We start from the raw sequence: 14213 nt of genomic DNA on the forward strand, positions 1-14213 counted from the left end.
TCCTGAAAGGTTACTCTGTGGGCAATCATGGTATAACTAATGCCGGCCCTTACAGAGCTCACTATCAATTGTTCTCCCTTCAACTGCATTTATATTGAATGAAACCCCAAACTTAAATTTCCTAAGGTGTCACTGGCTCTGGAATGTGCAAAGAAAAACAGATAGAAAACAAAGAAATTGTTCAGTTGCACTGCTCTATCGCCAAAGTGGCCCTAGATGTACCAGCTGTACCTAGATGTACTAGATGACATAAATGTCTGTTTTTTCCTTCCAGCCCTCACTCTGGCAACACCTTTTGAGTCAATCTACTTTGGCCTGTGGGGATACAACAGTACTCTGGCCTGCATAGCAATAGGAGGAATGTTCTATGTCATCACCTGGCAGACACACCTTCTTGCAATCACCTGTGGTAGGTACCTCAAACCTAATTCCCTTTGTGGGACTGCTGTATGTGTGTGTGTGTGTGTGTGTGTTTGTGGTTATTTGAAGTGCTGTACAAAGAAGAGTGGATATGGAAGCAAGAAGCCACTTACCAGACTCAATCATGAAGGAGTCCTTTGATCTTTCTATAATTCATTTTCTTCCTTTGCAAAATAAGATTCACAGGACTCTATCTTACCTACCTGTATGAGCAAAGCACTTTCCAAACTTCAAAGTGCTAAGTAAACATGGGTCCTCTAAATAAATCTTATTTATACAAGTCCTCTACAGATTTCTCTACCTGGGAAATGACCTGTTCTATCCTGCCTACCTTATACGGCTATTACAGATCAAATTGGTGAGGTCAGGATAACAATCCATACTTCAAAATAAACATACAATAAGGATGTGGCATATTTGATTTAGTTTCACTATATAATATTATTATCTACCTTTTGTTATACTTTTATTTATTTTTATTAAATATTTCCCAATTGAATTTTAATTTACACAAAAGTTTTTTCAGGGAAAAATTGCTTGCTTTACAAAGGGATTCTTTCCTTTCCAAAAGAATTCCTGGTAGCATTGCTTTAAAGAGAAAATTCCTCCAGCACATGGAAAACATGATAAAGTGTTCAAAAATGAGCTACAGAATCATATTAAAATTATGAGACATACCTGTTGGTTTTTTACTCGTTTCAGTTATGACCTTTTTGAGGTTTTCTTGGCAGAGATACTGGATTAGTTTGCCATTTCCCTCTCATTTTACAGATAACCCTGAGACAAACAGGGTTAAGTGGCTTTCTTTCCTGGGGTCACATAGCTAGTAAGTTTCTGAGACCAAATCCGAACTCAGAAGATGATTTTCCCAACTGTAAGCCCAAGGCTCCATTCACTGTGCCCACCTGACCTGGGGTTAGTTAGCCCTTTGGACTAGGTGATTACTGAAGCCTAGAAAGACCAAGCGATTAATCTAAGATCACAGATAGGATACGGGATTTAGAAGCACTGAATCCCCCCAAATATATTGGGATTTTAGGACTCTCCCTGTATGGGCCACCAAATATTGAGGAGCAAGAGTAGGACACCAAAAATAAATTGGGATCTGAGGCTGATGTTGCTAGGTGTCTGAAAAGGATTTGTAGGCTTAGGCTATTTTCAAATCAAGAGGCAAAGATTTTGTTATGCTATTGACAAGCTAGTTTCCAAACAGGAGTTTTAGCCATTAACTAGGGGAAAGACCTGGGGTTTTCAGACACCCCTCTAAGGGGCCTAAGGATTTGAATGGCAACAAAATTACATCTTTATTTTTACTGACTTTTAACTCAAAATGAGTATTTCCTTAAATTATTTTATTGTTAAATTGTTTAAAATATTTTTTTATTAACTCATAATTCTGAGAAAAGGGGCTGAGGCTTCTCTAGATTGCCAGTTGGAACCACAATACACACACACACACACACACACACACACACTCACACACACACGAGATCTGATCCAATTTTCTCATTTTACATATAAGGAAAACAAGGCCCTTCATGTCAAAAAACTTGGAAAATAGTCTGACATCCAACCTCTTCCTGAATAGTTGTAGTTACAGCTGTTGCTTTCAAAGGCACAAATATTATTGAATAACTCCAATGGTTAGGAAAGTTTTTCTGGTATTTTTAGTCATTAAATACCTCCAAGCAGAGTCTAAAAAGGGTCCATTGATAGAAAGTTCTATTTTCTGAGTGGTCAAATTCCACTGATTCTTCAGAACACAAAATACAACAGGCTAACCTTCCTTCTCCAATTCAACTTTTATCCTCTTAACCAAACTAATCAATAACCATTCATTCATCACATCTTCCTATTTTCTGCACTGTTCTTCCACTGCAGATGTTCCCACTGACTTCAAAGGAAGCTGAGTCACTTCATCCCAAAAAGCAAACTAATTCAAAGCATAATTCTTCAAAATTAGACAGCTTTCATTTATCAACTAGGAAGCTACAAAGACAACATCTTTATAATCAGTCCTTACTTGTTAGGACCAGATACCTAAACTATGGCCAAGCAAGAAAGGCCAAACCATATTTTGATCCTGGAGTCACGAATCTTCTCCCTCATCATTCTTGTCTCCTCAGTTAGAATGAGGATAAATGTTTGACGACATAGAAAAATAAAAAGGATCTGGAGTCAAGCATCAGGAGATCACGGGATCCTAGAAGTATAAGAGATCCTGGAGATCATTTGGTTCAACACCTTCATTTTGCAGGCAAGAACAGTCAAACCGGGAGAATGGAAGTAATTTACTCAATATCCCATAGATAAGTGACAGAGCCAGGATTTACATTTGAGTCCTCTGAGCCCAAACCCATTTTGCCATGTCTAGATTCCAGTTCTCATTGCCAATACCCAATATACAGTCTAATGATTTATGTTCCCTCTATGAATCTTAATTAAACATTTGAGCTTTCGAAGTCATTTCCAATCTTAACATTCTGTGATTTGAACTATGTAAGCCTTAAAATTATATGTCTAAAGAACCATCTAGTGAATAGAAAGGTCTTCTACAAGCTGTATGATCTTGGGCAAGTCACTTAACCCTGATTGCTTCAAAAAAAAAAAAAAATTCTGGTCTCAATTGATGTAAAAACTTTGAAGAGAACTTTCCCTCAAGTTTGAAACAAATAACTTTTCTTATTGAATCTTTTAAGTGGCCCGCAGCATGACTTGAAACTGAGACCCAACCCAGTTAATTTATCAGATAGTCATTTTTAAAAGGCCCTTAATATATATAAATACCATATTTAAACATCATAAAAATCTATCTGCACAGTACTGAAAAGAGTTCTAATCTTTAAAGTAAAGGGGCTCATCAATTTTCTGACTATAATTTTTTAAAGAGTGGGGGGAAGGGTAGATGGTGGGGAAGGGACTAGGAGAAAGATGATGGTACGCTGTCAGTTAACAACCCAAAAGACCTGGTTATCCAGACTGGAAGCAGAAAGCAGTAGTTTGCAATACACACTGAAATTAAAGAAGGAACCTGATGCACTGTTTAAAAGGACCCCAAAGTGTAACTACTGACCAAGGAGCCCCTGCAAATATTGGGGGAGGGGAGTATAGACAGTGGACAAGAGATAAACTAGGAAATCACAGAATAGGGGTTCAGCCATAGCTCTGTAGCTGCTTTATGCGAAGTTTTGCTAAATTCAGCAAGAACTCCAAAAGTTGCTCCATTTCTATACAACCCCATTTAGAGGAATTCCCCTGAACTTCCAAGAACTTACAGAAAATGGCTCATTTATTTTGTGGAGGATTAAGTATTCCATGGTTGCAGATAAAGCAAAAAGCAAGAAAAAACAAGCGAGAACCAAACCCTGAGCCAGGAAAATGACCCTTAGAGATGCTTCCTTTGTTTCCCATCAGAACCTCCAATACTATTCAAGGAAACTGCACAGCAGATAGATCTGAGCTATGTGTAACTGGAACTTAAAAGAATTTTTTTTTTCCCCATTTGGGACTTATGGAGGGTCTAAACTAGGGACTTCGTTGATTTAAAAGAACCTAAGGTGAAAATACCTAACTTCCACCTGAATCAGTAACCTTATACATGTATTAGTACTGCCTGGGATTCAAAGAGGTTAAGTTTTTGTCCCCATTTATTCTTCTTAGATATTGTCAGAGGCATGCTTCTTAACTTTAAAGCTAGAACTCTATCAACTTTCATAAACTCTCTCTTATTCCAACAAATACAGAGACTAATTTTTGCATCCCAACTCTTCCTTCCTTCCTCAGCATTCGGATCTCAGTCCTTATTATCCCTTTGATAAATTTTAGTCACTCAATCTGAATGAATAAATGCCTGAGCATGGTACAGTGAGAAGAACACTGACTCTGAAGACAGAAGACCTGGGTTCAAATTCCACCTCTGATGCTTATTTATCTCTGGGGTGGTAGGCAAATCCTCCTAGATCATCAGTTTCTTTTACTATAAAATAAGGTGGTTGGACTAGATGGTCCCTGGGGGTCCCTTTTAGTTCTTTAATGAGATCAATTTACTCTTATTTTAATGAAACTTCCCAACCTCCTTCCTATGACCTTCCTATGCTACAAGCAGGAATGTTTTAGATCTAGCTTGAACAAGCTAGTTGATTGGTTAATTTTCAGTGTGATCATTATCTACTATAAATCAGTATTTGAGTTATTATTTTGTGGATTTTCAAAACTTGCGAAAGTCATAGGAAAAATGTTATTAATTCAGATTAAATGTGAGAGTGTCCTGTATGCTTTTGTCTCCCCTAGAGCTGGTTGTTAAACATTTACTAACCCATTTCTGATCAGAAGACACTCATTTTGTGTATTTAGTTTATTTCCTATGGGCACACTAGCTCAATCTCTGGCATATCCCTGACTGATAAGTCAGGGAAAGAGAAAAAAAGCAGGGCTACAGACTTGGATTATGAAGAGAACTATTTTAGTAATCTACACTTTCACTACTGCTATTATTTCTCTCTGGGGTTTATAGATATGGATATGTATAAATATATATACTTTTATAAATAATATTCATATGTTAATATATTTAATATTGCCATATACTATATTTATGTATTAATATGAACACTATATTATATATTAGTAAGCCTATTTATATATTAATAAAACATATAGTTTATTAATGGTTCCTAATAAAGGATTCCAGCCGAGAGCCCTGGGATCCATTTACCCTTACCATATAGTAAAATTTTCACTTAGAGTTGAAAAGTGCCTGCTAACAGAATACAAAAAGGTGAGACCTAAGAGAGCTCTCACTACTGAATTTGGGGTCTTTTTAAAAAGTGCATATGACTTCTTATCAGATTTACCTTTTTCTGTGGAATACAAATCTTTTCAAAGTTGCCAAACAATTAAAAAAAAAAAAATTAGGATCCTTTTTTTTTTTCCTTTTTTGTTCTGTCAAGAGAAATAAAGCAAATATAAGGAAAAAGAACTAGAGTCCATGAATATCAGCTCTATATCTTATCTGTGGTGACTTAGGGCAAGGGATTTCATATCTCCAGGCTTTAGATCTCTGGAAGCCTTAATTTCTTCTTATGTAAAATTTGGTTACAATTTTATCAGTATCATTTTATCACTAAATTCTGTCAGCCTTTGCAGCTGTTGGGAAGCCTTATTCAAAGACTAGGGCCAGAGCCAATGAAACATTTACTCATCACTTTTCCATTCTGATCTTTTCTCAGCACTGTTTGCAGCCTACCTGGGAGCTGCCCTCACCAACGTGTTATCTGTGGTAAGTTGATCTGAGATCAGCAGTCACCTGGAATATCCTACCTCAAACCAGTCTCCCCTCTGCATTCATTCTGACCTTTTCAGTCTTATCTATTACCCCCACCCCTGCTTGCCTCTCCTCACCTGTATTTGCCCCCCCACATCTCCAGCATATGTATACTGGTGTGCTGCCTCCCCCATACAGCAGACACACTCCTATACTTTGTCTAACTGAATTTTTGACCAGATTCCATTTTACAATTTTTTTGACCAGATTTAAATCCAGTTGGAAACTCTTTTCTAGAGCAGTCCATCACTCTTCATTCCTTAATTCAGTCACTCCCTAAATAAAGATTTGAATGTATTGGGTTTGTTTAAGGTAGGATCCACTTGAATTCATTTCTCATTGTTTCTCTAGCTTCTGTAATAGAAGGCCCTTAGATCTCAAACTCCTAAGAATCGTAGTTTTGAGAAATAAGCATTCCCTCTCAACCTTTGCCAACTCTGGGAGGGAATGCTTTTGTTCTAAATACAAATCCCAGAATGCCTTTAAGATCATAGATTGCTTTTACACTTCTCAGCTATATTCTTGAGGCGCTTTCATTTTTCCTATCCTCTCCCTATATTTATACTACTAGCATGTCAAGTGTACACATACACACACTCATTCCCTCCCTTAGGTAGCAGAATTATGAAGTATTGTGTACAGGGCTTCTGTTGTTCTCCCTCATTCTCCTAGAGGAACAATGATATCAGAAGGGTGATATTTTGACTAGTAAATTGGATTTATGTAAGCCTGAGCTTCTTGAAGTCATCAGTCTCACTCTCCTCCAAAGTCACTGAAGTCTAGGAGCAAGACATAGGTCAGGACGACTGGAGATGGCCCCAGATGCAGCAGCGGATTTTAGTCTTGCTATGCGAAGGGCTTTCCCAGGTCTCAGTTTGTCTTTAATAACAGCCATTCAGTGATTCAAGGATGGGTAAGAATTCCAGTACAACCTGCCCACCTCTGACAAAGAAAAGGATGTAGGAGAATAAATTGCAATCAGCTATCTCCATTTGAGTCCAAATGTTGAAATAAAACATAGAGCTGTAGCCAAAGCCCCCAAAAAAGCAACTCCATGTTGGGTAAGAACAACCTATCAAGAGTAGCTTAGGTGAACTCATGGGCTGCCTTAAAAGGAATGAGCTTTTTAATCCATAGCTCCCCAAACTGATAAAATTACAGATCCCCTCAAAAAAATGCTTTTTATGAATGCAAAAATCTCCCTGACCTCAAAGAACTTATAGCTATATCTTGACAAATACATAAACCATTGGTCACTTTTATTCCCCCAGATAAAATCCTCAACATTTCTGCAGTGCCTTATGATTACAGTGAGCTTTTACATCCATTCTCTCATTTTATTCCCATTGCTTCAAATTAGGTAAAATGAAATTAGTAAGTGTCCATTTTACAGACATGAGACGATCCCAAGTTATGAACCTGTAGTTAGAAAGACCTTGTTTTAAATTCCTACTCAAGACATTTGATCCATGTGACTACCAGAAAATCTCTTCAACCGTTTTAGCCCCAGGCAAGTCTTTAAGCTTTCTAAATTATAAATTGGCAATTCCCAAATTGCCAGAAGCAAGTATATATTTACAGAAGAAGAAACCTATTCAGAGAGGCTAACTGGCTGGATCACAGAGATAAGACTATCAGAAGTCAGCCTTGAACCTAGGTTATCTAATTGGATTCTCCATTTAGCATTCTTTCTACAATATATCACCTTGCTTGACAAATATTAATTACATCAACTTTCTTCATAGATATTAATTGAATACCTACTATGTGCAAGAAAGTTTGCTAAAGACAAAGAAGTTTAAGACTATAGTCTGTCCCTCGAGAGTTTTAAAATTAATGTGAAAGACAGTATGAGAAATTGAGAAAAAACAAAATATAAAATCCACAATAGAACAGAGATTTGAATTCTGTTTTTGAATTGTTCTCTAATTGCTTCATGCTATTTTAAGTCCCATCTTATCCTTATAATACTTTATATTTCCCAGAGTTCCAGGACCAATCCTAGTATTAAATCTGATAGTATTGTGATATAATAATTATAATAAATGCTTATTAAATCAGCTACTGATTTGCATTAGTGGAGCAAGTTTCCTATAACAATAAAACAGAGTTCCTAAGCTCATCCTACCCCTAAATCAAACACGAGTAGATCTTGTGTGTAGGGATGTTGTTGTTCATTCATTTCCAACTCTGTGTAACCACATTTGGTTTTTCTTGGCTAAGATACTGAACTGGTTTGCTATTACCTTCTTCAGCTCATTTTACAGATGAGGAAACTAAGGCAAACAGATTAAGGGACTTGCCCAAGTCACACAGTTGGTAAATGTCTGAGGTCAATTTTGAACTCTGGAAGATTAGTCTCCTTAATTCCAGGTAGCGCTGTATTTGAGTCACCTAGAAGGAATGTTGCTGGCCACACACTGGTAATTTTCCATTTTTCATAGAACTTTTTCACTTTTTCACAGATCTTTAATTATAAATGCCATTGATATGTATCAGTAAAGACCAGGAAATTCTAACAAATGCAGTGGGATCCTTTTTTAATGCCAGTGTATGCTTAGTGCATGGGACAGGACTCATCAGTGGTTTGATTATTGTAACAGGTTTGTATATGGAATTGAGGTGAGATTATTTGAATTTTAGCATACCTCACACCATGTAATAAAAGGGCATCTTATGTTCCACTGTATGTTTTGAAAAATGCAGACCATCACTACTGATGTATTTTATGCAATCCATTCAGTAGTATTCTCTTCAGAGCACCATGCTAGGATACTGAGGTTAAGATATGACCTCTGTCCTAAGGAAGTTTGCAATCAATAAAAAGTTGTGACAAATAGACAAATTATCTAAGTTATAAGTACATAAAAATCACACGATACTAAGTGATGGCTAATAAGAAAAGGACTTTATCAGCTAGCTGGGGAGAGTCACATGTGATAGAGGAGGTAGCATTTGAGTGGATCCATACACACCTGTCCAAAGAAAGGCCTTCCACCTGAGGCAAAAGAGAATGGAAGTCAGAGGGTAGGGATAAATATACAAAAAAAAAAAAAAAATTAATGCAGAGAACAAAATAAAAAAGTACACAAGAGGACACAAATAGCCAGGTTTTATTACTTCTATATATGTCTTTAAAAATCAACTGTTCATATAGTTCACAATTTCTTATATACTACAAATCTCATGTTCTTTTCATATTGAAGAGTTAAATTCACACAAAAAAGACAATTTTTTTTAAAAAATGATACATTTTAAGAAAGACAGGCATATATTTTTAAAATAGGTATAATCAGGGACAGAACATAAATGATGACACATGTTTTCCTGTTCTTGGTAGAGTGATGGGAGACCAACAGGTGAGGAACGTTGCATATGCTGTCAGACTCATTGAGTCAGTTGGCTTTACTTAACTTTTTCATGTTGACGAAGGTGGGGTTAATATAACAGGTTGGGTGGGGAAGTAGTCATTACATTGGAATATATAAAAAAAAAAAAATAGGTATCAATTCAACTTTTTAAATTTTTTTTCCCCCTGAGGCTGGTGTTAAGTGATGTTAAGTGACTTGCCCAGGGTCACACAGCTAGGAAGTGTTAAGTATCTGAGACCACATTTGAACTCGGGTCCTCCTGAAATCAGGGCTGGTGCTCTATCCACTGCGCCACCTAGCTGCCCCCAACTTTTTAAAATTTCAATTTTAAAAAAAGGCTAGGTAGAAGTCTAAAGGGAGGACATGCTGAACATATGGAATTGTTTGAGCAAAAGCCTGGAGTTAGGACAGTGTTAAAGTGATGTGTGAGCTCAATTTGGCTGGAGAATTTCATGATGGTTCCCTTTCAATCCCCAGAAAGCATTTTCCCCCATGTTGGTAATTATTTTGAGCCAAAGAAATGGAAATGAAGTTTTTTCCTCATCAGTGCATTAACAAATGATCTTCTTGTCTATTCTCTCCTATCATAATCAGGTCTCTCCTATTATTGATTAATCATTGTTTTCTTTGGTCCAGACCTGTGCTTTCCTAAGCGGGAAGAACTCCTGGAGTGGAAACTCCCTTTATCAATGTAGATTAATAATATTCATGACATGTCAAAGAAATGTCCCCCAAAAGGACCTATATGTAAATATGTGTATAATATATACACATATATACATATATTATAATATATACATACATATATATTTAAAATAGCTCTTTTTGTGGTAGCAAAGAATTAGACATTGAGGGGATGCCCATTAACTGGAGTATGGTTGAACAAGTTGTGGTATATGATTATAGCTGAATACTATTGCTCTTTAAGAAACAATGAGCAGGACAATTTCAGAAAAACTGAGGACCTTTATGAACTAAGACAGAATGAAGTGAATAAAACTACGAGAACATTGTATGCAGTCGCAGCAATATTGTAAGGATCATCTACTATGAAAGCCTTAGCTGCTCTGGTTAACACTATGAACCAAGACAATTCCAAAGGACCCAAGATAAAAAATGTCACCTACCTCCAAGAGAGATAACTGATGACCTCTGAATGCAGACTGAAGCATACTTTTAAGACATTTTTATCCTTGTTGTTTTATTTTGATTGTGTTTTCTTTTGCAAAACAGCTAATATGGAAATGTTTTATAGAAGCAGAACCTAAACCCAGATCTTCCTGACTGAAGCATGGCTTTCTGTCCATTACCCCATGCCCTTTCTTCCCTTAGTAAGACTTATTAATTTTAACCTTTACTTGTGCACATACTTCTTTCCTCCTTCCCAGTGTAAGCTCCTTGAGGGTGGGAATTGTATTTTATGCATGCATCTTCAATGTTAATCTATATTTATGGAACTGAAACCTGAAGATCAATGAAAATAACCTCATCTTTTTATTTTTCCCATTTCTCCTCTCCAGTTTGGATTGCCCCCATGCACCTGGCCCTTCTGTCTCTCAGCACTCACCTTCCTATTACTGACGACCAACAACTCTGCCATCTACAAGCTACCACTCAACAAAGTTACTTACCCAGAAGCCAACCGGCTCCACTACTTGTCTCAGGAAAGGAACCGGAGAGCCTCCATCATGACCAAATATCAGGCCTATGTAGTTTCCTAACCTGCCACAACACAACCACAACGATCCTCTTGTTCTCCAGAGCCAGATCTTTTTCCTATAGAAAGTCCATTCCACCAACCCCTCCTGGGCATTCTATGTTCCTTTGCAGCAAGCAATCCATCATAATTAATTTTAATTGCTAATCATCGTCCAAAAAACAAGTAATTTTAAACTATGTGATATATATAATCCTTATAGTACTATTAGTTAGACTTTCTGTTTGCCACAAACTAGATTTTGAAGAGTTCCATTTGGGAAATTTGCTTATCATTCCACCCACCCCTTTGCCCCCAAATAATTCAGTTTTAAAATTCAAGGCAGACTCTTTAGTCTAAGGACACTAAGGAGGAAATAAGCCAGTTTCAAAAATCTAAAACTGAAAATCCACAGTAATAACTGGTCATCAGGAGATTTCCAAGGGCTCCCTGTTCTCTCTGATTTAGGCACTAGACTGGTACTCAGGAGAAGCAGGTTTTAGTCCCAACCTGCTGAGGTTTTCCTCAGATTCTTTATCTCATTCAATAAGAGTTGACCCAGGTGATCTTTGAGTTCCTTCCCAACTCTAAGATGTTCTGATTCCAAGCTTTTTTATCACCCCAAACCAACAGTCAGTCTTGTCCACAGCATGAGGATTTTGAATCATGTTGGAGATAAAGAAGGTCTATAATACCTAAGCAATAAAAATAACAGGAGCTCCTTTAAGCCACAACTGTGCTGGTAACTCAAGGCTGTAACATTGATTGAATCCATTGCAAAAGCAGGTTTATCTGCACCTCGACTGGGGTCCTGGAACCCATATCATGCAATTGCATTTTCTCCAAGCTGAACCATATTGCAAATTTCTGAAGGAACCTGTTCTTTAAAGCCAAGGACTTTGGGAATATAGGAAGAGTGAATCATCCTCCAATTTATTTGTCCTATAAACTCAGGCAACAAGAGGATGGGATTTCTAAAAGACCAGTCCTTTCTCCTCCTCTCTCACCTTTTCTTCCTCCTCATTTAAGCATCACCTGCTTCAGGTTCTTTCCACATTCTCAGAGAGAAATAGAGGCTAGATTGAGGGCATGTAACAATGGGCTGTTTAGTTGGCTGAAAATGTGGATATTTATCTTGAGCACAAAAGAATATATTTGTGGAAAAGACTGGTTTTCCCTTTCAATTGGAGTTCTTTATTAAAGAACTTGTAACCTGCAATGAGGCTGAAATGAGGAAAACCTGAGTTCAAAATCCAGCCTCAGACACTTACTAGACAGGACTGAAAAACCACAATAACTTGGCCTTAGAAGAGCCTCACTTCTCTCAAACCCATATATTACAGACTCACTTCTCTGACTCCTTCCTTCCCCTCTTTTCTTTTCATTTTACAAAGTGTTGGGCTTGAGGTTTTGCAGGAACAATCCCAGCTCTAGTGCCAGCCCCTGACACATGGGTATCAAACTTCCTATTAAGCAAATGGCTCATAAATCACCCAAATCCCTTTTTGTAAAACTAATGGCTTCAACTTCCTCCTCACCTCCTCTGCATATCACACAACACATATGAGTAGGAATATAATCTGCACCTGTGCCATCTCTCCGATGTGACGGCTCCAGCTTGCTCTCCTGTACACCTCCCACTTCGATCAGTTTAAAGAATGAAGCAAGAAGCAAAGGAGAAAAAGACCCTCCCACTAGTGGTCAGAAGCATCGTGGGGAAGGGGATGCACCACAATATGCTGAGAGTGTACTTGTTTCTGCTGGAATCATCATTCTATGTTATTGCTTTAAAAAAAAATGTATTCAATGAGCACTTAAAAGGCTTTATAGAACAAATAAAATGAATTGTTTCATTAATGCTGAGGATGTGTTCTTGCTTTTCTAAATGTGATATGGAGTAACTGAATACAAATCTCATTTGGGAAAATAGGCAAACCTCCTCACATCTGCTATTTCCTTTTCTTAGTAAGCTCAATTTTAATCACCCCATCTCTTTGCAAGCCCACATCTCTGATTACTTGCATCTGTCCAAAGAAAGCCAATGTCCTACTTCTCTTCCAGATAAGATCCAGCTGGCTGTATGCACCTACCAACAAGCATTTATTAATCGATTAATTCAGTGTCAGAAGACATGCTCCCTGCATGACCTTAGGCAAACTGTTAGGTTTCCTCATCTATAAATTGAAAATATTCATTAAATAAATTAAAATGAAAGTATTCAACTAGATAATCTCTCAGGTCCTTTTCAGCTCTAAATCTAGCATCTTATTGACTCCTTGACCACATCACTAGAACTATCCCTTCCAACTAGGAAAACTTCTTTCTGACACCCTTGAACACATAATTAAACCTTGAGTTAGGGGGTGGGGAGCCATTGTTATTATTGCTGCACTCTGTGGGTCCTGAGAAATGTCCATGTAGCACTACCAGAGAGTCCTTCTCAACATGAAACAATTAAGAAGTTTACATCTAAGAATTATATTAGAGTTGCCTTAAAAGAAAAAAAAATGTCTTAAGGTATTTTCCTCCTTAGAGGAAATCGCACTGGAATTGTTTTTAAGTGTTTTACTCTTCTTTTTACTGGACCTGGGAGACTTGACCAAAGTTAGCAAATAAGTTAACTGTAATAAAAGAATTGATGGCTGTGGCATTTCAGTGTGTCTGTAAGATACCAAAGCAAACAGTCTTTGACCAAGTCAAATCCATAAACCAATTGATAGGCTCAACTAAATTGCAATTTGCTCAAAATGTTCTTTGCAATAATAAAACATAGGTTTACTTGTGTCCAAGTTAAGATCAGCCTAAACAAAGACTATCAAAATCAATAGCCTAATAAATAGGCTATTAACAATACAGAAATGTCATTTTACTTCTGCAAGAGATCCACCCAAGCAGTGAGTATCCTTGATGAAAGTAGTTGGGGAAAATAGGCAGAACTTGGCAAATACTCTGTAAAAGATAGCATCCTTATAGTTGTGTAAATGAGTAAAAGATGTAAGGAACATGAGATTCTATTGTGTCTATTTCTTGTAAGCCTTATGCAAGCATTTTATTAAGTAGAAGAAAATCTAGTTTCAAATATTCTCTTCAAATAAGGTATGCTAAATATATGGATGAAAATAATATAAAAAATCTATAGAAAATGCTGCTAATAATAATAATACCTAAGACATATAATGCTTTAATATATAAATATATATAATATATATAATGCAAAATAATTTTATACATAATATCACAATCTTTATGACAGTCCAATAAGTTGTGTTATTTCTATTTCACAAATTTGATCTCACATACTTACTAGCTGTATGACCCCAGGCAAGTCACTTAACCCAGATTGCCTCCAAAAAAGAGAAATTTATACAAGAACAGATGGAAAGTATCTTAAAGGGGAGGGGAG

At 36.9% G+C, this 14213-nt stretch overlaps 1 protein-coding gene across 6 annotated transcripts in view; it reads left to right on the plus strand.

The window, feature by feature from the left end:
- Positions 1-12667, plus strand: part of SLC14A2 (solute carrier family 14 member 2) — a 679109-nt gene extending 666442 nt beyond the window's left edge. For all 6 annotated transcript variants that reach the window (XM_074279251.1, XM_074279254.1, XM_074279253.1 and 3 more), the window contains 3 exons: positions 275-409; positions 5649-5698; positions 10635-12667. In XM_074279251.1, coding sequence (XP_074135352.1) covers positions 275-409; positions 5649-5698; positions 10635-10835 — 386 coding nt within the window. In that variant the 3' untranslated portion in view covers positions 10836-12667. The remainder of the gene's footprint in view (positions 1-274; positions 410-5648; positions 5699-10634) is intronic.
- Positions 12668-14213: the final 1546 nt, after the last annotated feature.

Source organism: Sminthopsis crassicaudata, chromosome 1, assembly GCF_048593235.1.
Source record: "Sminthopsis crassicaudata isolate SCR6 chromosome 1, ASM4859323v1, whole genome shotgun sequence".
Lineage (NCBI taxonomy): Eukaryota > Metazoa > Chordata > Mammalia > Dasyuromorphia > Dasyuridae > Sminthopsis > Sminthopsis crassicaudata.